General features: G+C 48.0%; 1 protein-coding gene across 2 annotated transcripts in view; it reads left to right on the forward strand.

Moving 5' to 3' along the window:
- Nucleotides 1-7483: 7483 nt before the first annotated feature.
- The window catches only part of WWC3 (WWC family member 3), a 120596-nt gene continuing 100514 nt past the window's right edge, over nt 7484-27565 (forward strand). For both annotated transcript variants that reach the window (XM_082865231.1, XM_082865232.1), the window contains exon 1: nt 7484-8060. In XM_082865231.1, coding sequence (XP_082721357.1) covers nt 7777-8060 — 284 coding nt within the window. In that variant the 5' untranslated portion in view covers nt 7484-7776. The remainder of the gene's footprint in view (nt 8061-27565) is intronic.

The raw sequence follows: 27565 nt of genomic DNA on the forward strand, positions 1-27565 counted from the left end.
GATCCCACATGCCGTGGAGCAACTAAGCCCGTGCGCCACAACTACTGAGCCTGCACTCTAGAGCCCGCGAGCCACAACTACTGAGCCCATGCACCACAACTACTGAAGAACGTGCGCCTAGAGCCCGCGCACCGCAAAAAAGAGTAGCCCCCACTCGCTACAACTAGAGAAAGCCCACGCGCAGCAACAAAGACTCAACACAGCCAAACATAAATAAATATATTAAAAAAAAAATATATATATATATATATACATAAACACCAGGTGTTGCTGCCAATCTCTGCCATTCGTTGGCTTGTAGACATATCACTCCAGTGTCTGCCTCCATAACATGGCCTTCTTCCTGTGTGTCTGTCTTCTCTCTTCTTCTAAGGACACCAGTCATATTGAGTTAAGGGTCCACCCTACGTCAGTATGACTTCATCGTAATTTAGCTAATTATATCTGCAATGACCCTATTTCCAAATAAGGTCACATTCACAGGTACTAGGGATAGGTACTTGAACATATTTTGGGGGGGACATAATTCAACCCTCAACACCAAGGAGCCCAGGGCGTAGGAGCAGGGGACGTTCTTCCTGCCAGCAGTATCATGCTGACCTTGGAGAGGTAGCTGGGCTGGCAAAGAAGTCCTGGGGAACAAGTGGTTTGATTTGCTGGGACAGGGCCTCTTTCCCCAAAATGATCTTCTGTGCTATCGCTGAAAATTGCTGTCCCTTTGGAATGTTCAAAGGGCACAATGACTAGAAGTCAAAGGTATGGACAGGGCCCTGTGCTCTGAAGGGCTTGTGCTTGTTTTAATTGTCTACCCTCTTGAAATTATTAGTATTTTTTTAAACAAGGGGTCTGCCGTGGTCTGAATGTTGGTGTGCCCCCCAAGTTCATGTATTGAAGTCCTAGTCCCCATGTGATGGTATTGGAGGTGGGGCCTTTGGGAGGTGCTTAGGTCATGATGGTGGAGCTTCACGAATGTGATCAATGTTCTTTTCAGAGAGACCTCACAGAGCTCCCTAAACCCGTCCACCATATGAAGACGCACCGGATCATGCTGGCACCCTGATCATGGACTTCCCGGCCTCCAGACCTGTGAGAAAGGAATGTCTGTTGTTTATAAGCTGCTCTGTTTAGGGTGTTTTGTGGAAGCAGTCTGAAAAGGGTCCCGCCTTTTCATTTGGCACTGCAAAATGTAGACAGCAAACTGTGTAGCCAGTCCTGGGTGGGGATACCAGGCACGGGAGAGGCAGGGAAACAGGCAAAAATCAAACATTGCTGACAGCATGGTTGGCTCGGGGCTGCCTTTTGCCCATTTCTACTTCTGTGCCAGGTAAGCCAGGCTGAAGGTCGCGGAGGCTTGGCCGACGGTTGAATGACACACAAATCCAGACTGTTAAATATGCTTCTCATGCAAAGCTGAGTAGCTCTTGGCACCTCTTAAATGATAAATAAAGCCCTATCGATTATGAAGTTGAGTAACGGAAACACTAACCAGATGGCTCTCTGAATCAATATAGTAAAATCGTTTTTTTAGATGCCCGCACCCCCGCGCCACCCCCTTCCATGTGTGTAACATAGCTCTTCACAAACCAATGGGTCCGGGCTGGCCGTTTGGATGAGATCCCCCGCGCTGCTGATGCTGCCGTCCATGAATCACTCTGTGGACATAAGGAGTTGCAGAAACACAGAGCAACTGGATATCAAGTCAGGAGGTGTAATGGGGAGTTTACGTGTCCACCTGACTGGACCACAGGGTGCCCAGATATTGGGTCAAACATTCTGGGTGTGTTGGTGTGGGTGCTTCTGGATGAGAGGAAAACTTGAATCAGGAGACTGAGGAAAGCAGATGTGGGTGGGTCTCATCCAATCCGTCAAACGCCGGAGTAAAACAAAAAGATTGTCTCTCCTGTGAGTCAGTAAGTAAGGGGGAACGCCTCCTGCCTGACTGATTGCGCTGGGTCATCCGCTTTTTCCTGCCTTTGGACCTGAAGTGAAACATCAGCTCTTCTGGGGTCTCCAGCCTGCTGGCCTTGGACTGAAACCATATCATTGGCTCTCCTGGGTTTCCAGTTTGCTAACTCTCCTGGGTTTCCAGTTTGCTAACTCAACTTTTCCTTACTCAACCTCCATAATGAATCTTGGTATATGTATCCTATTGGTTCTGTTTCTCTGGAGAACCCTGATTAATACAGAGGTCAGATGGGATAGCTGAGCTTTGATCTCAGGGCTGATGCTTTTTAGCAGTGGCCAGATCACATTGGCCTAGTTACTTACATTGTCTGGGCCTTGATTTCCCCACTAAAAGCCTAGGTAGAACAAATGTTACCATCAATTACACGTGTATTACAGGGCTTCTCTACATCAGCACTGACATTTGGGCTGGATAATTCTCTGTTGTGGGGTTGTCCTGGGCCCTGTAGGATGTTGAGCGGCAGCCCTGGCTTCTACTCACTGGATACCCCTAGCAAACATCTCCAGATGTTGCCAAATGTCCCCTGGGGACCACAATCGCCCCTGGTTGAAAAGCACTGATATATAACAAACATCTCGGGGTTGTTGTTTCAGGATCTACCGACGTTGCCTGTGTTCCAAAACTGTTCCATTCATGCTACAAAAGGGACTAATTTATAATGCTGGTGTCATCAAATGTTAATAACCCAGAGACTGCTCATTTCTGTGTCGGATAAATCCGCCTTCCTGTTTCTGTAAGCCTGAGGCTTCCAAGCTGGTCTGCTTGGCTCTTAAAGCAGAGGTCTGCAGTTGAAGAATCTGTTTTTCCAAATCCACAGGGGACCAGAGTCATAATCCTAAACAGGAGAGAACCCAGCCAGGAGGAAGCATCATGTAGTATGCCGGCTCATGGCAGCTGTGTCTTCTGAAAATTACTGTTTGCCTGGAATACATTTCCACTTGGCTCATTACCATTTTGTGCAACACAACCCAAGGGTTGGGAAGGAGAAGTAAAAATATAGCTTTGGGAAGGGAGACCTGGAGAGGAAGCAAGTGGGTGACAGCAAATATTCTAAGTTTGGGAGAGAAATTGGTCTTACTTTTTTTTTTTTCTTAAAACTGAAGTTTAATAACCCAGGTACAAATGCCGAGTCCGCCTACAACATGACAGCCATGAACCAACGCCAAGGGCATTGCTGTACGCGAAGAAGCCAACACACAGCAGAATAAAGCACTAAAATGGCCAAAGAGACGGCCTGGTTTATTCACACAGCTGACTCTTTCAGAATACTCTGCATCTCTTTGGAATGGAAGATCAGGACATGAGAAAAACCTCATCTCAAAACTGCACAAATCTACCCAAGTCAAGGAAGTCCCATTTGAGAAAAATGCTCCCAGCCTCCCCGTCCACACTCAAAATCCAAACAAGGGCGTTTCCGATCACAAGTCAAATAAGTGTCTAAAGTTGAAGACTTCAAGTCAGGAAAAAAAACCCTCAGGGAATAGCCCCACCCGCCCGCTTTTCGTTCCTGAGCCCGGGGAGAGGTCTCGGGTTAGGGATCTCGGCATTGCTCTGTGCCTCTGCAGACCCTAAACCGGCAAGACAGGAATTAGCCAGAGATCCAGCTGATCTTCTCTGCAGCTTGTGGATTTGCATTATTCAAATATATGGGAAGCGCCCATAATTGAGTAACTATTCCAGCATTTAAAGAATGCCAAACAATGAGCCATTTCTTCTTCAGACCCACTCTGGCCCATTTCCGTTTTCCTCTCAGCATATTGTGTAGAATTACCCACTGTGTCACTTCCTGGAACACGCGATTGTTTATACAAGCAGGCAAGACTTCTCCAGCAGTATTTATTTCTCTCATTTTCGACATGACGATTGCAGCCCTCCCGGTGCTCCCTTTTCCAGAAGCTTCCCAAGTATTGAATGTGGATAGAGGCAATTTTGTACCTTCCTTGATAACTCAAGGTTATCCTTTGGGAAGAGAAGGCGGAATCCGAGTAAAAATCTTCAAACTCTGGGCATGCTTGCCTGGCGTGCAAGGAGTGTGTTGGATTTACTCCTTAAGAAGCATTTTAAAGAAAATATTCTGCAAGCTCCACTTGAGGGCATTTTAACAGTTTGCGCAAGGGGATTCCCCAAAGGGTCTGCAAGGAGAACAAGTATCAATATTTGCATCTCCAGTACCCAGGGCCTAAGTGGATTTTCCCTGAGCTGTTTTTCCATCAGAAATCTTGGTGGGAGGAGAGGTCGCTACAACGTTTGTACTTTTCGTTGTTGGCAAGGCTGTGGTATGAATATGGAGGCAATAAAGAATGCATAATTGTGCCTTCGGCTCAGACGAAAGCCTCCTTTCCCTGCAGTGCTTTGTGTATGCTTGTGTTTTTCAGTCCAACATGGAAAGCCCCACTTGACTGTGAGAAAGACAGGCCTTATTCTCCCTAACAATTAACACACGCACACAAGACTTCCCAATATGTGGCAAAGCTGGGGAGGCAAGATTCCCCTCACCCGCCCCCCCTACCAACTTCTCTACCATCCCAATGCCTCGCACAGGTCTTTAGGGACCATCCGTTTCTGCCTGGGGCAAACATTACAAGGGAAGATGGAGGCCTCGGTCATCCCAAGTTCTGGTCTCTTCCTTTTGTTGGCTCATTTTAGGAAGACAAATGCGGCTGGCCTGCTTCACTTCTCTGACTCAGAGAGGTCCAGGGGCTGTGGGTGGGCCTGTGGATAAAGCCTTTTCAGTGAGGGGCTTCCATCTGTCTCCACTGGCATGCCGTGTGACATTTCTTCCCAATTCTCCTCTGTTAATGTGCAAATGAAGTTAGGACTATGTGTAGATGTCGTCACGATGGTCAAACGGTTTATATTTGCTAAGTGCTTGGAAGAATAAGCACAGCAGACTCTCTGGGTTCAGGCTCCCTAGAAGCAGTGCTCAAGGAGGGGTAGTTCTCATGCAAGTGATGGATGGGGGTAGGGGAGGCAGGCTAGAGAGGAAAGGAGCTAGCAAAGCCATGGTAGCCCAGGTGGGGGCCCTGGAGGGTGAGGGGCACTACACTTTGTCCCACCAAGGCACGGGGCCTGGTCTGTCATACTGCAGGAGCAGTCCTGGGGCGGGGGTGGGGTGGGGAGTATCACCTCTCAGACATCTGTCAGCCAAGGGTAATCCTCTGAGAAGGGTGTGCGCCCCAGCCAGGGAGATCTGGGTGAGGCGCCATATCTGCTAGTAAATCAGCAAGTATTTGGTGACTGCGGCTACACGTGCCAAGGGGCAAGGGCTCAGGACTCGAGAATCTCAGGACCGGAGCCTCAGCTTCCTCATCCAAGCCATCTTCCTTTCGGTCTCACAAGGCCTCCCCTGAGTTCCCAGTCTGAAATGGCACCCTGGCTTGGTCTGTAGACAGGCCACAGTCCTAAATGCCTATTCTTGGTTTAGTCCCCGACTTGCGGGCTAGGGGTGCACAGACTCTTTCCTGTTCTCTGCAGCATCCCAACGCCCAGCACAGTGCCTGCATATGGTAGGTCTGCAGCCAGTCTGAGGAGTCCAGAAGAAGATCTCATCCTCAGGGAAAGGCCCATCATCACTTGCCTCTTAGCTCCTCATGGGGTGTAGCTTCCCCCACCCCTTATTCTTTATCTGATACTTTTTCATCTTGCCTTTCCTTCTGTGAGTCCTTTGATGTGTGTGGCTGTTCTCTCTCTCTATTGAGGTTGGCGTCACTCCAATGCACTCCAGCCCCATTCAGGATAATTTTTAGTGATAGCGCCCAAATTTGTGAAATTCTGAAATGACACGATGCCTGGCAGGGAGGGCGGGATTGCAGCTTCAGTCCAGCCATGTTGGGTGGTATAGTGACTGCAGCGTGGGCCGGGAGGGAGGGACAAGGCAGTGGCAGCCTCCTTGGTAGTAAAGCATGCCGATCAGAAGGGAAGATGTCAGGGTAGGGACACTCAGCACTTGGGCATTCTCTGGAACATGCAAGATCACAAAGTATTTGCTTTTTTGATACGCTCCATCCCTTTCCCTTGGACATTTAATAACTGTGCACGTGTGACTAAAAGGACTCCGGTGGTGGAATTTCCAGCATATGATGTTCGGGTGGGGGCAGATTCTTGGGGAGCAAGGATGTTTCTGTGTTGTGGTGGGAGAAGAGGAGGAAAGGCCTCCCTCGGATATGTCCCAATTACAGTCTCCATGCCTTCACATTCTTTTTTAAAACAACTTTTCCCCTTATAAAAGTAATATAACCCTTTTACAAACAATTTAGACAGTAAATACGATAATTAAAAAAAAATCATCCCACTGAAGGAATGCAAACTGCTGCGAGGATTTGGGGAGGTTTTCCTCTAGTCTCTTCCCCTATGTAGCTAGATATGGATTGCTGTTAGGGTTTTTATCATATCTTTTTGTATCACGGTAACAGTGTTTTAAAACCTCCCTGATACGTTCCTGCACTTCCCGGCATTAAGTCTTGTGGCCAGGGATCTGGAGCCTTAAGTAGTAGCTGGCAGATTTGGAGGAAGAGAGAGCCCCATCTTTGGACTTCAGTTTCTCCAGCTATGAGATGTGAGTGGAACATAATTACCAATTACCATAGAGGTTTCATGTTTTAGGAGCTGACCTGGCTTCCGCCCGAGCAGTGGCCTATTTGGGTCTCCACTCACACTATTGGATCCTCCAGACTGGAAGATGCAAGAGCTCAGGGCAGGTCAGGGGGCGTGGCCCAGAGTGGGGACTTCGGATCAGCCCTGCTGGGGCTCTCCTGGCAGGGATGAGAAGTGCCCACCTGCCCAGCTCCTCACGTCCAGGTGTGTCCTCCAGGTCCCACCCAAGAGGACCGGCCTCGGGTTCCTCCTCCAGCTACGGAGCCCCCTCGGCCTCCCTTCCGGGGACTTACCCACCCTCGCTGGACCATCCTGGGTATTCGGGAGACCCAGGGCGCAGTTCCCCTCCCCCACCAACTGGGCAGAGAGGAGGACCCCAGACATCCAAGGCCTGAGAATGGGTGCAGTGAGGTGACCGCCCTCTCCCCCGGGAATTGTTTGGGCCCCAAGAGTCAGCCCCCGGCAGGCCGCGCCTGCAGCCCGGGTGGGGCGCCGTCCTCCCGGCCCTCCTTCCTCTCCGCGGTGGCCCGGGGGCGGACGGACGCGGCGGCGCCCATCCTGGCTCCCGTGCGGTTTCCCGGCGAGGCCCAAGGAGGTGGTGGAGCGGGAGAGAAGAGGGAGGAGCGCGCGGAGCAGGAGGGGAAGACGGAAGAACACTGAGCGGGGTTGGGGGGGTGGGAGCAGCCGGCTGGGGAGGAGGAGTAGAGCAGCGGGCGGAGGTGGGGGCTGGGGGGCACAGGAGCCAAGAGACGAGGAGCCCCCAGGAGAGACTGGAGGCGGAGCAGCCAAGGGAGATTGAATGGCTTGCAGCAAGCGGGGGAGGAGCCGCCGAGGGAGAAGGGGATGGGGAGGGGCGGGCCACACGCGGGGCGGGGCCTGCGTAGCCCCGCCCCCACCGGGCCGCGCCGAGGAACGAAGATGGCCGGGCGCGCCGCGGGAACTGAGGGGCCGCCGGTAGCGGCTGCGGCAGCTCTGGGGCTGTGACTCCACGAGCGGCGGCGACTCGAGTGACCCAGGCGGCGCGGGCGGCGGCGCGCAGGGCCAGGCGGCAGGCGGGCGGCAGGCGGGCGCCGGTGCGCGGGCACCGGGCGGAGGATGCACCGGGCGCGGCGGGCGGCTCCCCGCGGCCGCCCCCGCGCCCCGGACGCCGGGCCTTAGTGCTGGCGGAGGAGGCGGCGCGCGTGGGGCGGCCGGGCGGCGGCGGGGCCCGCGCCGTCATGCCGTGGCTGAGCGGCGGCCGGCGGCGGCGGCGGGGACAGCCGCGCGAGGCCCCGCGGGAGCCGCCTCAGCCCGCGCAGCCCCCGCGGGAGCCGCCGCCGCCCGCGCCCCCCGCCGCGGCCCCCGCGCCCCCCGCGCCCTCCGCGCCGGCACCCCCACGGGCCCGGGAGAGCGCCGAGCTGCCGCTCCCCGCCGGCTGGGAGGAGGCGCGCGACTACGACGGCCGCGTCTTCTACATCGACCACAACACGCGCCAGACGTCGTGGATCGACCCCCGCGACCGGTAAGGGGGGCGCGGGCCCCGGCCAGGATTAGGGCGCCCCATACCTTGGGCCCAGGGAGAGAATCGAGGATCCGGGAGGCCTCCGGGTGTGGGCGAAGATCGTGAGTCCTCCGCGTGTGGGCGAAGATCGTGAGTCCTCCGCGCCCGGCGAGGATCCGGGCGCCCCCATCCCCGGACCCCTGGCTGAGGATCGAGGCTCCCCCTCTCCCGGCCTCGAGCCCCAGGAGTGCGGAATCCCCGGCCTCCACCGCGGGGCGGACACTCTGACTTGGTTCCCTCACGGCACCCGCTGACCGACGCCTGGGAGCTGGGCGCCTGGAATTTCCTCTCCAGGGGCTGACGGATAGCCCTCTCTTCCTTTTTCCTCCGCGGTCTCGCCCATCCCTGTCGGGCCTCCGCGGCCCACCGCCACCCGGCTATGGCCTTACAGGCGCCCCCGACCTCGCGGTGGCCAGATGAGCTGTCATCTTGGAGCACAAACGTGCGCCCCAGCCTCGTGGTGTGGGCTCCTTGTCTGGCGGGCTGAACCTAGTTTCCATTCGAAGACTGTGCCAGATGGGACACTTCAGGGATTCCCGATTCTTTGGAGTAACCGTCAAACTTGTGACGGTTACTCTTTAGCGCCTTAAAAATTGAGTTAAAATTCTGATTGAAAAAGCCTGTGTACTGCGGTCAGAATGGGCTATGATTAGACCCATATGCTTTTGGAATAAAGGGAAAACAAGAGTTGAATTTTAGGTTTCCTTTTTGTGCAAGATCCGAGTAGAGCATTAAATTGTCTTATTATTCACGTAAATAAATCCTACGGAGTGAAAAACGGATGCTTCTAAAAGCACCACCAGATTACGATTAATTAAATTCATGTAATGACTTCTTCGTTAACTTTTTGTTCGATTGTCTGTTGGTTTCAGTGGTTCAGCTGCTTTTGGGGAGAGGCATTTTTTTGTGGAGTTGGAATTCTGTTGAAACCAAGGGATTACAGTGATGATCTGGTATCTTGTCCTATCTGGAGCAACTTCTTTCCACACTGGGCCTGAGTGCCAGAAAGGAAATACTGCAAGCTTCCCAGTGATTTTGAGACTTGAAAAGGCCCAGCGTGGTGAGAGGCTCCTGCTTCCTCCTACCTGCACTGGAAAGGCAGCGCTGCATGGCACTGGCGTTTGAAAATAAACCTTTGGGGAGGGAAGCTGCTAAATAATTGTTTGAAGATTTCTCTGGGTTCAGATAGGGAAAAACAAAGAAAGGCAAAAGGATCATGGTTCCCTAACATTCTCTTTGAACATGGCAAGCTTCTGGACTCAGAAACTTAGAGAGATTATAGCACAGTTTATTGGCTTAAAAAGATGCATAGTTATTTTGAAAATCAGGTGAGATCATATTATAATTTTAACCAAAGGCTAGAGCCACAGCTGTCTGATCAAGCCTTGGATGGTTCTGGAGTTGGTAGAACTGCTTGGAATGTGGTGCCCTTTTATGCTGTGTGTCTGTTAAAAATCCAAACAACTGGAAAATGAACCAATTAAAAAATACTGTTTTGCTTAGAAAAGGCAAAGACTCATTTTTTGAGGGTAATATAAAACAGTTGTAGTTACATTGGAGTGTGGATTCATGATGAAAAGTGTAAATATAAGAGTTTCCATTTTAATGGTACAACCCAGGCCATAGGTGAGCAGACCCCACAGAAGACAGCTTGTAGAATCTTCCTTTCCATGTATTTCATACACATTTCCTATGTTCCTCTTTCCAGAAATCTGTGTTATTGAATGACATTTTATACATCACTTATGTTACAGGTTTTTAAAAAGCCCTGTTTCTAATGCTAAACTTGTCGGTGGAGTGAACAAAAGTGGACATTTTACATTTTTGTGTAAAGTAAAAACGTGTACACTTTTATGAGACACTGTTTTTATAGTGAGTGAAAATTCAGCAGGGGACAGCTTGCACTTCAGCTCCCATAATACCTTGCCCGAAATATGTATGGAATGCTCAGCGAGCCACAGACATTTAAGTGGAGTCTACAGAAGGGTGTAAATGCTGTAATAGTCATTCTTCTTCTTTCACAACAGAACCCTGCCGATTTTTATAGGTGACCGGTTATCCTTTAAAGTTGTAATTGATTTTTATGATTTTTATGATATGGAAAAATCCGTGTGTCAGAGCACAGCATTTTCTCCATGTGCATCTGACAGTTAAACCCTTTTTGAGTTGCATTTGATTCACACGACTGGAAAACTGTATTCAAAAAATGAGGACTTTCGGGCTTCCCTGGTGGCGCAGTGGTTGGGAGTCCGCCTGCCGATGCAGGGGACACGGGTTCATGCCCCGGTCCGGGAGGATCCCACGTGCCGCCGGGTGGCTAGGCCCGTGAGCCATGGCCGCTAAGCCTGCGCGTCCCGAGCCTGTGCTCCGCAACGGGAGAGGCCACAACAGTGAGAGACCGGCGTACCGCAAAAAAAAAAAAAAAAGAGGACTTTCCCCAAACAGCTTCCAAATGGAGAACTGTCAGGAGAGGCAAAGAAATAGGTTTTTAAGGAAAATGAAATTATGGAGGAATAGATGAATGTAGTCGGTTAGGCGAAAAGTGTTGCCGACTGAAAATATCATTTCCTATATAATTTATTAAACCTAATAGCATAAAATATGCTGCCGTAAGCAAGGTCACCGAGGGCCAAGGTTTGTAAACAAACTCTTCTAGAGTTTTATAGTAATTCCATTCAATGTTGTATTTAACAACATTGGGTCTTGCCAGCTCAGGGTGTGTTGGTGAATTATTGTAGCTGTACTTTCTTTTTCAAGTTACAACAAAGAGGTTGCAAACGTGAGGAGACATCTTTACAGATGTGGCTACAGATGTGTAAAAAAAATCTCAATATTTTCAAAACAGAATTTCTTTCGTTGGAGTATGAACCCACCTTAGGTTTAAATTCACTATGTCTGCAGATCAGTACTGTGCATATAATTTTAGTGGTTAGTTTTCTGGGAATCATACCCAAAAACTTCGTTAAAAAATATAAAGTTGGAACTTCCCTGGCGGTCCAGTGATTAAGACTCCTCGCTCCCAATGTAGGGGGCCGGGTTTGATCCCTCGTCAGGGAACTGAAAATCCCACGTGCTGCATGGCGTGGCCAAATAAATAAATAAGATTAAAAATAAAGTTAATTCACCATTTTTGTGACTGGTAGTTTCTGTGTGTGAGTTGTATGTGGTTTACATTAGTGACACGTATGTGTTCCACATACATCAACTCAGAGTTCAATGGCCACTTTATAAAAAGGTATTTACCATTTAGGTGGATAATATGGCAAGAACTTTTTTGCCTCTTTTGGAAAAATTCAGTGCCTTTGACATGTATATGTCTGCTTCTTGCAGGGTTGTATTGATATTAACCTATAGGTGGACTGATCTGTTGAAACTTAGTGTTCTGTTTCTGATAGCTCAGTTGGGGTTGTACGTTACTGGAAATGCTAGCCTCGAGCAGTCTGAGTGGTGGACCATGTCACATTTGAGATCAAAGCAGAGTATTAAATGATCAGGATGATGGTGGAAGGCCCAGATTATATCATGACAAAAGCTTTTAGGGATCCATTTGTTCACGAGACGGGGTTTGACCTGTGCCACATGGAGAAATTCTGTGATATATTAAAAGTCTTTTGAACAGTCTGTTGCTTTAAGGAGAAAACAATCCACGGTTCCGGAATTTGCCAGGTTGGAGCCCCACATAACGGGGCCAGATGGCATCATTGCTACCTTCTTGGAACCTTTGTTCAGTGTTAATTAATAGGAGGTTTACTATATTTACCCCGCAGAGTCTATTTTGGGATTATATAAACTTTCTGATAAGCAAATAATGATTTTTCATTCTTTAAGATTATAGGTAGTCTCTGTATACATGGGGGAGTGTCTTGCTTTTCAGGCTATAAGGAGTGGGCTTCTGTAAGAATCTTCTTCCATTTAGATGATCAACAACCACTTCTTGGTTTGTTCTCCATCTAATATCTTTCTTTTCTTTTTTTTTTTTTTAAGAGGAGTGAATGGAAAAGTCATTCATTTCCAAAAATAGCTCCTGGATGTTTGGAAATCTCTAAGTTTCCTTTTCTTCCCTTTCGCTCTGATTTTGGAAGTGGAAACTGTGTTTCACCTCTGGTAGGTTCTAGTGCATAAACTGTTGGGTCAAGTGACATGTTAAAGGTCACCGGGTGAGCCCGGTGAGCTGCTTCTAGCCTGGGTCCTTTTGCTAATTGGCTGCCTTTACAGTAAATTCAGTAAAATTAATCTGATGGCATATAAGCAGAGCTAAAATTTCCTGAGTTCAGTTATTCCCATTCAAATCCAGTAAAATGAAGTAATAGTTATAGATTCTTGGCCTCCTGTGTGCTGGGATGGTGGATGGAGACCAAGTTTGTCTGGGAGATGGGAGACACATAAAATGGAGACAGTGATGGTCGCCAGGCACCATTTTCATGTGGTGATGGCTTCAGAGAAAGGAGCAGGGCTCACTGGAGCCTGGGGGTTCTGTATCCTTGTCCATCATCTCCTAGGTCGAGCGTTTCTCGTGCTCTCTCAGTGCTGGGGCTGAGAAGGGGGAATGTGAGGGAAGTGCTGCGGAAGAGGAAGTGCTGGGTGCGTTTGGAATAAGAGAGCGAACCGTTCAGTTTGACTGACCCCGAGTCTTCGTGTACGGCAGGTCAGCCTCGGGCAAGAGCACGCGTGGCTTGAATCCTCCAGCTTTGTTCTTGGAAGAGCCAGGGCCTCTTCCTTCAAACCCCTCATCTTGTATCTGAGGGCTGTAGCCAAGGCGTGCGCCCCACCGGCTGTGGGAAGGACAGGGACTTGAGCTGAGTCTTCTCACCCTGATGCAGTGCTCTGTCCCGTACGCCACCCCACTGCCCAGTCCCTACTCAGTTTAAGCATACCGCCTCTGTTCATTTGTTCATTCGATCACCCATTCATTCATTCATAACTGTTGCACAGCCTCTCCATCTCAGGCACGCTTCCGGGTTCAGGACTCCAGTGGTGACCGCCAGCAGACAGGTCCCTGCCTCCATGGCGCTCACACGTGCCCGTGTCCTCTTCCCTGAGGCCTCACCGTGCTGTTCCTGCCTCCTGTTCTTCCCGCTGGGATCCCTTGGGTCTTAGGACCACGTGGAGTGCTTATCATGTGCCAGGCACTCTAGGCACTTGGTGAATGCTCTCCCTGAAAGCCCACGAGGGCTGCATGAGTTGTAGGTGGACAGGTGATGGAGCTGAGGCCAAGGGGGTTGACTTAGTAACCTCGCTTCCCAGAGCCAACGAGGAGGCGTCTGTCTGACTCCGGAGTTGAGCCCAAATCCACTACCTAACCTGACCTTCCTTCCCTTGGCTAGGTAACTGTATGCCCCTTGTACTGTGTTATACCCACTGGTTACTTTTATCTTATATTCACTGTTGTTTGATATTTAACAGACACCTCCCCCCCCCCCGCCCTGATAGAATAATGGCCCTCCAAAGATGTCCATGTCCTAGTCTCCTAAACCTGTTAATAAGTTACCTTCCAACACAAATGGCATTTGTAGGTGGGATTAAGTTAAGAGTCTTGAAATGAGGTGATCATCCTGGATTATCTGGGTGGGCTCAGTGTCATCAGAAGAATCCTTACAAGAGGGCAGCAGGAGGGTCAGAGTCAGAGAAGAAGATGTGACAGCAGAATCAGATGTTGGAGTCATGTGGCCACGAGTTGAGGAATGCAGGCAGTTTCTGGAAGCTGCGAGAGCCAAGGAGGTGTATTTTTCCAGAGCTTGCAGATGGAACACGGCCCTGCTGACAGCTTGATTTTGGCAGAATGAAACTGATTTTTGACTTCTGACCTCCGGAACTGTGAGGTAATAAATGTGTGTTGTTTCAGGCCACCTGGTTTGTGGCAGTTTGTTACAGCAGCAGTAGGAAACCGATTCGCCCCATGTGTTGTTCTCCCAGAGACAGTGGAAGCATGTGGTCAGCTTGGTGTCCGTTGATAACAGCCACGCTAGCTGGTATTTCTCGGGCGCTCAGGGGGACTGCGCTGGGTGTTTTATATCCGTTCTCTTGTTGCCTCCTTATGCACTCCTGGGAGGCCTGCACCTTGTGGATTGAGCTTGGAGTTTCACTCACGTTAGGCACCACGTCTTATTTGTTGAGCTAGCCAAATATGAGTGATGGACAGGGTGAAATTCTGAGAGAAGAGGCCACTTGGAAATTGTCGGAAGTTTCAACAGATACTGACGGGCCTAAGTTAGAGATATCTGGGGCAGTAGGACTAGAAAAGTCAGGGATTATATCAGAGAAATTGTGAAGGCGACAAGTAGTGCACAGGACTTAGCTGATGCTTGAATTAAGGCAGGTGAAATCAGGAGCGGGGTGGGGGGAGGGTGTCAAAGGAATCTTTCCGACACCTTAGGAGTAGCCGGGACTCACCAGGGGCCAAGCTGAGGCCTCCTATTAACCCCACTCATAAGCCTTCACTGTTTTTGCCACCGTTGTTGTTGATGGTGTATGTTCAGTGAGTTGGTTACATAGAGAAACATGTGGAGTCATTCAACTTACTGTATTGCTGATAGGCAGTGTCCTAAGAGGTATCCAAACTGGGCAGGTGTTACTTTAGAGCAGGGTTTCTCTGCCCTGGTACTATTAATATTTGGGGGTGGGTAATTCTTTGTCACGCTGTCCTGTGTAGTGTAGCATATTTCGCAGCATCCCTGGTCTCTACCTAGTGCCTGCCAGTAGCACACCCCTCCAAGTCATGACAACCAAAAGTGTCTTCCGACATTGCCAAGTGTCCTCTGGGGGCCAGATGGTCTGATGGAGACTCGCTGAGCTCCTTCTATCTACCTGGTTGCAATGATTCACATTTAGGAGCTGAATTTGTTTCGAGCAGATTGGTGGTTACTAAGATGTTCCATAACAGGGGGTAAGACCACAGAGACCTGCTGTGTGTTTTTTCCATGAAGAACAAATGTTAAACATATTTGTGTGAAAAACCCTGAATTTACTAACCATGCAAATGGTAATACGAGTACATGAAACTTTGGGAAAGTATTATGAATGTATTCTTCAATTTGTAGAATATTCTCAATCAATGGGTAGATACTGAATGTCAAGTGTATACAAGTGTATATGCAGTGGAACAGAAGAAAATGAATCTCGGGACTTCCTTGGTGGCGCAGCGGTTAAGAATCCACCTGCCAATGCAGGGGACACAGGTTTGAGCTTGGTCCGGGAAGATCCCACATGCTGTGGAGCAGCTAAGCCCGTGCGCCACAACTACTGAGCCTGTACTCTAGGGCTTGCGAGCCACAACTACTGAGCCCACGTGGTGCAACTACTGAAGCCCGCATGCCTAGAGCCCATACTCCGCAACAAGACAAGCCACCACAATGAGAAGCCCGTGCACCACAGCAAAGAGTAACCCCTGCTTGCCGCAACTAGAGAAAGCCCGCGCACAGCAACAAAGACCCAACACAGCCAAAAAGAGAAAATGAATCTGTTAACACTTCAGTGTTCTGCGGTAACCCAGAGAGAGCTGGCCTGGCCTTCTGCGCGTGCGTGTGTGTGTGTGTGTGTGTGTGTGTGTGTGTGTGTGTGAGAGAGAGAGAGAGAGAGAGAGAGAGAGAGAGAGACAGGCGGGGATCAGGTTGCCTGGGATGCCCCCAAGAGACATCCCCATCCCTCTGTGGACAAAGGAGCCACCGGTGAGAGGATGGCCTCTGCCTTTGCTCAGAAGCTCTAGAAAGACAGGGCAAGGGCATCCTGAAAAGTTGCTTGTGGAGCTGTGGAATCCTCAACATTTTCCATCTGGAGGGCCCTCTTTTTATTTCCTTAAAGCTCAAGGGGTTCAGGGAGGGAGAGGGAAAGAAGAAGGGAGCTGGCTGGGCCAACCCCTGGGGGACAAGCCCCACAGTTCAGTGGGTGGGACATCGAGCCAGGCAGAGGTCTCCTGAGTGGCTCCTGTGTGCCAGCCTCAGTGCTGTCAGGAGATCGGGCACTGCCCCGGTGAGTGTGACATTTCCAGGCCACCTGGATCTCGGGCAGGGCACCAGAGAACCACTGCAGGAGGTGAGCTCCGTCCTGTGCAAATGTGCCTGTCTGCAGTGTGGGGCAGCTCTCTAGTGTATGGGTGAACTGGGTTTGTCCTGAAAATTACCCCGGTTTTTAAAAATTGAGATATGCTTCACATACCATAAAATGTGCCATTTTAAAGTGCCCTGCTTAGTGGTTTTTCGTGCACTGACAAGGTTGTGCAACCATCACCACTGTCTAATTCCAGAACATTTTCATTGCCTCAAAAAGAAGCCCTGTGCCCTTTAGCAATAACTCCCATCTCCCTCAGCTCCTGGCAACCACGAATCTGTTCTCTGTCTCTATAGATTTGTCTGTTCTAGACATTTCATGTACATGGAGTCGTGCAATCTGTGGCCTTCTGCGTCTGGCTTATCTCACTCAGCATTATGTTTTCGAGATTTGTCCGAGTCGCAGTGTGGATCAGGGCTCCATTCCCTTTCGTTGCCAAATACTGTTCCCTGGTGGGGCTGCACCACGTTTTGGAAGCCACCCTGAAGCGCTCTCCCTGTCCAGGTGTCCTTGCAGAATCTAGGAAATAGCTATGTCTTTAATTCCATGATGTCAACTCCCAACCGTTTTACTCAGAGAAAACTGACCATTCATAGGTTTAAAGTGTCAAGATATAAACACGACCTTGTGTACTCCGTGAAAAATACGAGGTTTCAGGCTTGCTGTGATCAGCTGTTGTCTGTCCTCGTCTGTCTGATGCTTGTTTTGGCTCCTTGAGAACTTGGAGTGGGCTTCCCCACTGGGGCTGTGCACAGTGGCCGGGAAGTTCAGGAATGCTGGCGCCTCCCCACGTGGGCCAGGTAGCCCCGAGTTTTAAGCTCCCCTGGAGATTACAGTGTGTAGCCAAGAGTCACAGTTTTGTGCCGGGGCTGGTGGAGGAGTGAGATATAGGAGGTGCTGATGTTTAACAGAAGTGGAGACGGCAGTCTTAACATTGCGAGACTTGGTGCCTTTATTAATTTTTCTCTGCAAATTGGACAAAGACGGTCATCTGTCTGATTTTGAAGGAGGAGAAGGTGCCCTCGTCCTGTGGCTCATTGCTAGCACGACTGGCAGACCTTGCCTGGCAGGTCAGGGAGAAGGCCAGGGTCACACCCAGCCAGCTCGCCGGGCTCCAGTCTCCAGGAGGGGGCCTGGCATTCAGAGAGCAGTTCAGGGATGGTCTGACTGCAGCCACCCATGTTCGCACCCTCCCCTCCTTTCTTCTTCTGTCTGGAAATGCCCCTCGCACACACTGGCCTTTCTCTGAGAGAAACTTAAAGATTGTAAAGAGGGGGTGATGCTGTCCTGGCAGTAGGCCCTTCTGAGGCCTGTTGTACTCATTTATGAAGCTTAATGCACTTCATGTGGTTAATCAACTGATTGATGCAGCCAGAGGAGCGAGAAACTTAATAAAAATTAATTGTTCGACATCCTGGTGCCCAAAAAGCTGCCTGATTGAGTTTTTCTTTGCAAGCAGCTGTGCTTCTCTCCTGAAGACCCCACTTTCCAGTCTCTGTTGGCGCTGTGCTCTGATGCACAGATGTGCGTGGTCCTGACGGTGGATGCCCTTTAAAATGTTCAGACCCACAGGGACCTGGGGTGTTTTTCTATTATACGGGAACCCATTGAAGCTAGAATGACACAATGTGGAAGTATGCAGAACACAAGAAAATCCCTGCCTGCCCCTTCCCCGGCTAACCAGCATTATAATAGCTTGCTGTGTGGCCTGCTCGTCCCTTCTCTACACCTCTGCCTAAGTATATGCGCAGAAGCCCGGATACTTGTTTTGGAAGTTTACACGAATGGGATCTTGCTATCAATTTTTTTTTCTGTGACTTGCCATTTTCATTTAACAATATGTCTAGGCACTCTTTCCACCGTCAGAATGTACAGATCTACCACCATTCTCTAAAAAACCTTGTTTTTATTGGGGTAAAAGTCACATAACAAAATAACTCATTTTAAAGTAAACAACTCAGTGGCATTTGGTACATTACCAGTGTTGTGCAACCACCGCTCTGTCCAGTTCCAAAACATTTCCATCACCCCAGAAGGAAACCCTGTGGCCATTAAGCAGTCTCTCCCTGCTCCCCTCTCCACCCCCAGCCCTGGCAGTTGCCAAACCGCCAGTCTACTTTCTGTCTCTATGGATTTGCCTGTTGCAGGCATTTCATATAGGTGGAATTCTATGTTCCATATTTCATATCTCTGTAACTGTATACAGGTGGCCTTTTCTGTCAGGCTTCATTCACCTAGCCTAGTGTTATTGAGGTTCACATGTGTTGTAGGGATCTGGTTTTGTGCTTTTGCTTCTTGGTTTAATGCAGAGGACCACACCATCATGTGATCCTAACTGAGGGCAGCCGTGCGAACTTTGCCCACGGAAGCAGCTGTCACCCTTTAAGAAAAATCAATTGAGGATCAAAGAAAAGAGATCAACTTAATTTAGCTTTTAGTTTGTCACTTTAAGAGAGAAGTATAAAATATTTCACATTTCTTTCTAAAATTAGGAACAGGTAGCCAAAAGCGAATATATGGTAGGATTTTTATTAATCTAGATGCTAAGTCTGTGCCAGGTGCCATGGAGGGTAACACATAATTAATATCGCCTAGGCCTTTTCCTCAAGGGGATGAAAATGCAGCTGGGAAAACAAAAAAAACCTACATGAAATAATAGGCCAACAGCGCAGCGGTTACCAGCCTGCTGCCGGGGGAGCAGGGGTGGCTGGTGGGGGGAGATGGTCAGCCCTGAAGTCAGAAGATACAGAGGGTCCAGGTCCGCTCCTGCACCCGTACCTGCGGCATGCCACTGCGCAAGTCCCCAAATTTCCTTGTGGCTGGATTTTCTTACATGTACGAGAAAACAATACTTGTTGTCAGTTGACGAACTGATGCTTGTTGAGTGTAAACTGTTTCCCACATGTGATGACTGCCCCTGGGAGATCTTAGGACAGGGGTTGGCAAACAGCGGCCTACAAGCTGAATCCCGCTGGCCACCTGTTTTTATACAGCCTGCAAGATAAGAATGGGATTTTCATTTTTAAATGGTTGAAAAACAATCAAAAGAAGAGTAGTATTTCATGAAAGTTATATGGATTTCAAGTCTCAGTGTCCATAGATAAAGTTTTATTGGAGCACGGCCACAATCGTGCAATTAGTTATTGTCTTTGGCTGCTTTTGCGCTATAAGGACAAAGTTGAGTCTCTGGACAGAGGCCATGTGGCCCGCAAAACTGGAAATATTTACTGTCTGGCTCTTTACAGAAAACGTTTGCTGACCTCTGATCTTAGGAGAATACAGGGTCTATTCAAGGTAACTATTAGTCACTGGGGGTGGGGTAGATGGGGGCTGGGATGGGGGACACAGGATAAGAAGACCCCAGCGGGAAGTTTAACCAACTAGAGAGAAGGGGCTCAGAAAGATAAAACCCAGTGGGGGACCCTTTACTCAAGGAAACCTAAATAGAGACTTCTCTCCTCCCCCTGAAAGGCTGCTGCATCTAACTGTCATAAGACAAGCAGGGAAAGTTAGATTAGATTATTTAAACAACATGCCAATTAAGACTACAGTTGAGGGATTTCCCTGGTGGTCCAGTGGTAAAGAATCTGCCTTATAATGCAGGGGACGTGGGTTCGATCCCTGGTCGGGGAACTACAATCCCACATGCCGCGGGGCAACTAAGCCTGCACGCCACAAATACTGAGCCGTCGCGCCTCAACTAGAGCCCGTGTGCCCTGAGCCTGCGCGCCACAGCTAGAGAGAGAAAACCCACGTGCCACAACTAGAGAGAAGCCCGCGCACTGCAATGAAAGATCCCTCACGCCTCAACAGAGATCCCGCGTGCCAGAACGAAGACCCGACGCAGCCAAAAATAAAATAAATAAATAAATAAATAATGAATAAATCTTAAAAAAAAAAAGACTACAGTCGACCCTTGGGCAACTTGGGTTTGAACTGCATGGGTCCGCGGATTTATTTCAGTAGTAAATACCACAGCAGAGAACTGTGGATACGGAAGAACTGTGGGTACAGAGGGCTGACTATAAGTTATATGCAGATTTTTGACTTTCTGGTGGGTGAGCACCCCTAACCCCTGTGTTGTTCAAGGGTCAACTGTACTTTATAATAAGAAGACAGGAAAATAAGCACTTTTAGAACGATTTTCATTAAAAATACACAGTTAATTCTGGGGATCTAATGTACAGCATTATGATTATAGCTAATAGCACTATATTGTATACTTGAAAATTGCTAAGAGAGTAGATCTTAAATGTTCTCACCACAAAAAAGAAATGGTAATTATATGATGTCACAGAGGTGTCAGCTAACCCTACTGTGGTAATCAGATTATTGCAATATATAAGTGTATCAAAATTAGCATGTTTGTGCACCTTAAATTTACACAGTGTTATATGTCAGTTATATCTGAATAATACTGGAAAAAAATACACAATTAAGAAGCTAAGGTTCAAAGGTACAAAACGTTTTAGTTCCTGAAGAATTCGGGTATGGGACTCTCATTCTTTTGTGCTCCTAGGTAAATGAGGCTCCCCTCCCCCCATCTGTGCTTTATGAACTTGTGTGGGTTTTTTTTGTTTTTTGGGTTTTTTTTTTGCTGTACGCGGGCCTCTCACTGTTGTGGCCTCTCCCGTTGCGGAGCACAGGCTCCGGACGCACAGGCTCAGCGGCCATGGTTCATGGGCCCAGCCGCTCCGCGGCATGTGGGATCTTCCCGGACCGGGGCACAAACCCGTGTCCCCTGCGTCGGCAGGCGGACTCTCAACCACTGCGCCACCAGGGAAGCCCACTTGTGTGTTTTTTAAAGGCCAGTTACAGGAGTTGTGCATGTGCACATATGTACCTGCTCAGAGCTGCTCTCTACCTGTCCCTACAGACTTGGAGACACAGAAAGACCCCATGGGACTGGTGTCACAGGGAAAGCCCTTCATTAACCTGCTCCCCTTCAGAGGAAACCGAGAGGTGCTCAAACCCCATTCCACTGTACCATTCCAGGCAACACAGTGCACAGAATGAAATTGGTAGGACTCCGTTTATGTAGCATTCCTGAAATAAGAAAACTATAGGTAGAGGATGGATCAGTGGTTGCCAGGGATTACGGATGGGGGACAGGGGTGGGTATGGCTGTAAAAGAGTGGCATGAGGGAGGCTTGTAGTGGTGGACCGTTTCTGTATCTAGAAGCTACACACGTGATAAAATGGCATGGAACTACACACACACACACACACACACACACACACACACACACACACACACGGAAGCACGTGAAGTCTGAACAAGCTGTGTGGATTGTTCCAGTGTTGGTTACCTGGTTTGGGGTTGTACTGTATTTATGCAGGATAGGACCTTGGGGGAAACTGGGTGAAGGGTGCATGGAACCTCCCTGTACATTTCTTTGCAACTTTCTGTGAATCTATAATTATTTTAAAATGTTAAAAAGGAAATTGGAAAATGAAGGAATCAAGCAGAGATCTAGTTATTCATAGGTTTTTTTAAATTTTAACTACCTCCTTTCCTTTAACTCACTTATTTACATTTTATTCTGCTTTTTCTGTACAGTACCTAGCACATAGCAGGTTCTCAATAAACGTTTGTTTCATGTAATTGTGCCTGTAGAAACAGGTTTTATTTATTCATAATGATAACCTTGTATTTCTGTATTTCACTTTCTTATATATTCTAGCGTTCTCAAGAGCAGTGCCTTCTTGCCAACTGTCAGAGCCCCTGTTTTGTTGGAGTGGCCACCCTTGTCTTGACTCAGGGAATGTGACCCTCTCAGCAGCTCCTGGTGAAGTCTTGATGGCTCTAAGCCAGTGGTTCTCAACTAGGGGTAATTGCCCCCCCGCCCCAGGGGGCACTTGGCAATGTCTGGAGACATTTTTGATTGTCACAACTGGAGGTGGGTATGGGGTGCTACTTGCATCTAGTGGGTAGAGTCCAGGAACGCTGCCAGATATTCTGCAAAGCACAGGATGGCCCCTACCACAACAAAGAATAATCCAGCCCCAAATGTCAGTAGTGCCTCAGGTGGCCCTAAGCCAGTCATAGAGCAGCTAGGCCTGCGGTTGGCGGAGGCAGGAGCACATGACCCAGAGCTGTCCAGCGAGCTGTGAGGGGAGGTCTGAGACAGGCATGGTTGAGCAGAAGGCTCCTTGTTCCCATAGACCTACATAGAAGTAACTCCCAACAGTTAATGTCGTGTCTCCACCTAAACCTGGAGTTGGGCAGCCAAGTTGCTGCCGTGAAAACCATCAGGGAGCTGCTGAGAAACCGAAGGTGGTGGAGTGGAAAGGCTGCATCTTTGTTAAGGTGGGTGGGTAGACATAAGGTTCTGGAGCTGCCTGCCTGCAGCAGCTTTTCATATGTGAAATGTAAAATAGCAAAGTCTCCTTATCTTTTAAAGCCAGTTGAATTGGGGTTTCTGTTACTTGCAGCCGGCAAAGGCATCCTCACTTCTGTGTCTCTATCCCCTGTTGCCCTGTGTTCTCGCCACTGACGTTCTTCTTGGAGGCATAAGCTGCCACTGAGCAGCTGTGCTGTCGTTTATTAAATATCCCTCTGTTTTCGACCATTTAGATTATCCCTGATCTGTATGATTATATAAGTACTGTAATTATTATGCTGCTAATGTGCAGTTATTTTCTCTGTAGTGTTTTGTTTTTTTTCCATATTTGCCTTAAGAGATCTAGGCATGGGATAAATGCAATCCAGTGGTTGTTGATTTGCTGGAATACACTGCTATTTTGGAGTGTTTTAGAATTACAGAAAGGTTGCAAAGATAGGATAGTTTTCCTCACTATTACTATTTTATATTAGCATAGTACACTTGTCAGAACTAAGAAGCCTACCTTGATACGTTACTATTAACCAAACTCCAGACGTTATTTGGATTTCACCAGTTTTTCTACTAATGTCTTTTTTACTACTACAATGGTCTTTGGAACTGTTAAATTGTTGATGTTTATATGGTTGAACTCTAATATTTGTTTTTCCTTCATCTCTCTTTTGTGAGTATTCGTGTGTCCTTCATGCATTTGACAGACTTGGTAGATGTGCTCTGAGGCTGGGTCGAGTGCAGGGACTCTAAAGCACTGGGATCACTGGCCCCAGGAAATTGGACCCAAGGTAGAGGTTCTGACTTTGGAAACACGTGCAAGCACACAGAAGCTTGCATATGCTTTCAGGAGGATTGCAGACCTCTCGAAGCCCATCTCTGCTTCCTGGAATAACAGAGGCTTCGTTTGAGAAGGGCAGACGCCCCCAGAGGTGCCTGCCATGCACACTATGCGTGTCATTGACATAAGGGATGCATGCTCATGTGTTTGCTATCACTAGCCCAGGTACATCATACAGCAGCCATTGTACAGTGATTTGTGGAGAACCTTCCACATGCTTTCTCTAACTCTTCCCAGCCTCATACCCAACCTGGCATTAAACTGTGGGGTGCAGTCACTAGATATGAGCCCCAAGTACTGGATAGGTTTCACAGGAAAAGGGAGGTGATGGATGAACCTCAAAGACACTGTGCTAAGTGAAAGAAGCAAAAGACAACACGTTGTATGATTCTACTGGTACACGATGTCCAGAAAAGCCAAATCCATAGAGGTAGAAAGTGGATTAGTGGTTGCCTAGGGCTGGGGGTAGGAAAGGGGAGTGACTGCTAATGGGTACCAAGGGTGTGATTGGGATGATGGAAATGTTCTAAAACTGGATTATGTGTTGCACAACTAAGTAAATTTACTAAAAATCATTGAAATTACACATAAAATGGTAAGATTTTATGGTTTGTAGATTATACCACAATAAAGTTGTTTTTAAAAGTCTTTTAAAGTGACTCTGTTTTTAAATTCAGGTGGTTGCCTTGTCTTGATAATTGGACAGACCAGGCTATGTAAATTAGACTTGGCAGCCTCTAACCGTGCAAAAGGCTTCTGGGCTTCTTAAAACGTTCATACAATTGCCAGGGACTTACCAAGAAGCCACACGTTAACATTGCCCAGGAGTTTGGCCAACTGTAAGGGGAGAGTACTACCATGTTACAACCTGGTAATCATTACTAGGTTAAAAATATAGTTGGTTTCATGAAGGAAACTGCCTCTCATTCAGAGGAATTTATCTTATAGAACGACTTACTAGCACTGCTGTTTGTTTAGAAAAGTTGATGTGATATCTGATTACGTGGCAGCCTTTGGGGTAAAATGAAGTTTGTGGATAAAGGACGAATTGATACCTGGGACTTTCAATATCAGCATTTTTATCTTTCACACGTTTTTGAAAGAACCTCTTAAAATTGTATTATATGCTTTTTATTTCTTTTTGGATATACTAAAATGTAACATTTTTGGGACTTCCCTGGTGGCGCAGTGGTTAAGAATCTGCCTGCCAATATAGGGGACACAGGTTCGAGCCCTGGTCCGGGAAGATCCCACATGCCACGGAGCAACTAAGCCTGTGTGCCTCAACTACTGAGCCCGTGTGCCTAGAGCCCGTGCTCCACAACAAGAGAAGCCACCGCAGTGAGAAGCCCGTGCCCCACAACGAAGAGTAGCCCTTGCTTGCCGCAACTGGAGTAAGCCTGTGCGCAGCAACGAAGACCCAACACAGCCAAAAATAATTAATTAATTAATTTTTAAAAAATGTAACATTTTCTTGATAGTTAAGGTTTGTATGAGTGAACATGGGCATTGGTATGTTCTTGGAATGTACCAGTAACCACAGGGGCCACCCGGATGTGGTTAGCCTTGATTTTAGGCATGGATGGTCTTGAGTCTGACTCGAGGCTCTGCTGTTTCACCTGTGTCCTAAGGCAGCATTTGGACTCTCTGAGCTTTGGTTTCCTCTTTTCAGAAAACGGGGACACTAAGGTCAATGTCTAGTGTAGTAGACACTCATATTTTCATTGTTCTTGTGGTCGTACAGAATAAATAGTCATTCAGCTTAGTGATTCTTCAAGGTCTTTTCTACCTGTCAAATTTTCCTCCCTCCTTTATGTCACTTCTGCTTCTGAATTGCTTCCTTAGTTTCCTCCTACTTGTGTAGCACTGGAGACTCACCAGTGTAAAGAAGCAGTCAGAGTGCGTGGTGACTGTTTTTCCTCTCTGCTTAGAGCTGTTCTTTGCATTCCCTTGGTTTTGTGGCTGGGTACATGAAGTTGCTAGAAATGAAATGTTATGAACAGATTAGAGCAGAGCCATCATGCTTTTTGGGTAAAGGGCTAGATAGTAAATATTTTAGGTTTGGCGGGCCATAGGGTGTCTGTTGCAACTGCTGAACTCTGCTGTTGTAGCTCAGAAGCAGCCATAGGCAATACCTAAATGTGGATGTGCCTGCCTGTGTTCAATAAAAACCTATTTACAGAGACTGGAGGCGGGCTGGATTTGGCCTTTGGGACTTAGTTTGCTGACTTGTGATCGATGTCATGCTTGTTTGTGTGCTGTGTTAACACCACCAAAGCGTTTGCATCTTCAGCTTTCTTTGTAGTTTGTATTAGCTAGGATGCAAATCTGAAAAAAACCCAAACATGTACAGAATTATTGATTTCCAGGTATGGATGTCATCGTGTTCCGGAATTTGGTATTTGTAGTACTTGGTGATGTTAGAGGTTTTACAGATTCACGTCACGTGATTAGACCTTGTTCCATAATTAATAGGCACTTAATACTGGACAGATATTAAGAATAAGAGAAGTTGATTCAGGGTCAAGATCTTCAGCTATATCGTCTTGGCTACCTTGTGCAATACCTACAAGACAGTTTTCATATGTGTATTAACAGCTTTTGGATGTACATTTAAAGGCACAGGTGAACTTACTTTTGGGTTGAAGTTAAGTTTACCCAAATCATTGTGCTGTTTGGTCTTGAAAGGGAGCTGTCAGAACGCATGTCTATACTGATGCCCCTGGAAAGTCCTCGCTCTTGCGGGGCTCGCATGTCAGTGGTGGGATATGGGAAAGTTGCTAAAACGGGGTTAGGAAGGTGGTGAAAGACGTTAAGTCACTTCAACAGTTAACTTAAAGATTTTCCTAGCAGCTAGTGCCCAAAGCTGTAAGAGAGATTCCCACCCCAGGCTCTCGGATTCCACTCCAACAGTGATTCTCAGCTAGGGGCGACATCTGGAGACTTTTGTTTTTCACAGCTTGTGGGGAGGGCTTGGTACTGGCATGTAGTGGCCTGTCAGCGTCATCCTGCCTCTGGATCCTTGCGGGCTGGGGGAGTGCAGGGTTCTGCCAGCATCGGCACAAGGAAGCCGGGCCTTTTCCCTGGACTGTCCTCAGCTTTGCTGACGGGGCTGCGAGGAATGTCATGAACGGGAACCGCTGTGCAGCAGATGTGTTTCGTTTTTGTTATTTTAGCAGTTGAGCGGTGTGTTTAAAGAGTATATCTTTAGAGAAGATTTACATATACTTTTGGAATGCCCATACAATGTTGTAAAGTCTTGTTTTAGAAATGAATTTTTAATTATTATTATGACTAAAAAAAAAAAGTGAGTAGTTACTTCCTAATGGTTGGGTGGTTTGGGGTCTAAAATGATGAGGCTGGAGCCCACAGTGGCCAGCTCTACAGAGCTCTTTCACATTGTGACTTTTCCTCAGGAAAGGCACGTAGCCGACCTGGCAGTGCTCTGCTGGCCGTGGATAGACGGACTGCTTCAGGAAGCATCTCACATAAATCATTCTGTGATTGGTCCGGCCCAGGTCAACCCGCGATTGCCATCTCATTCACCTCAGCAAGACACCGGAAGCCAAACCGTCTCCCCTCCAATAGCATAAACCTCCAGGATGTCACCATGTAGACGGCATTTGACGAAAATGTCAAGGATTACCAAGAATAGCTTCTTGCATTTCCACGTACTTAAGGGAGAAGGACAGAGCACCATTTGCATTTCAAGTGCCACCTTGGTGGCCAGAACCAATAATTCCCGTTTGAGCAACTCTCAGCTCTATCTTGGGGCTTTAGACATTCTTTCCATTTCGAAATAAGAACTCATGTACTTACTTTACCTTGAAAATTATTAATAGAATTCTTTTTCTTATGCCATTTATCACCTGGCTCCTTTAAAAATATGGATCACTATAAAGTTTTATGTAAACATGTAACTGATAAAATCCTTCTTTTTCCTGAGTCATTGTCAGCATCTCAGTTCTAAATCCAGTGCCAACTCAGTAAATATTTGGAATCCAAAGTCTGCATTTCCTTCAGCCGGGCTCACTTTTATTTTGTTATGTAAAGAAGAGAAACGTAGACTTTCTTTCCGTCTGTTTGGGGTGCTTCGTAGCCACTCTTTCATTGGTTGGAGTGGGTGGCATCCCTTTTTTTGCACCAGTGGAAATAACACCCTAGCATGTCATTTCGAGGAGGAGTGCTACCTTTCCCATTTTCAGTAAAACCATGTGGATTAATCCCAAGCAGGTTGTGGGGCAGGA

This window comes from Leucopleurus acutus (assembly GCF_964270905.1).
Source record: "Leucopleurus acutus genome assembly, chromosome: X".
NCBI lineage: Eukaryota > Metazoa > Chordata > Mammalia > Artiodactyla > Delphinidae > Leucopleurus > Leucopleurus acutus.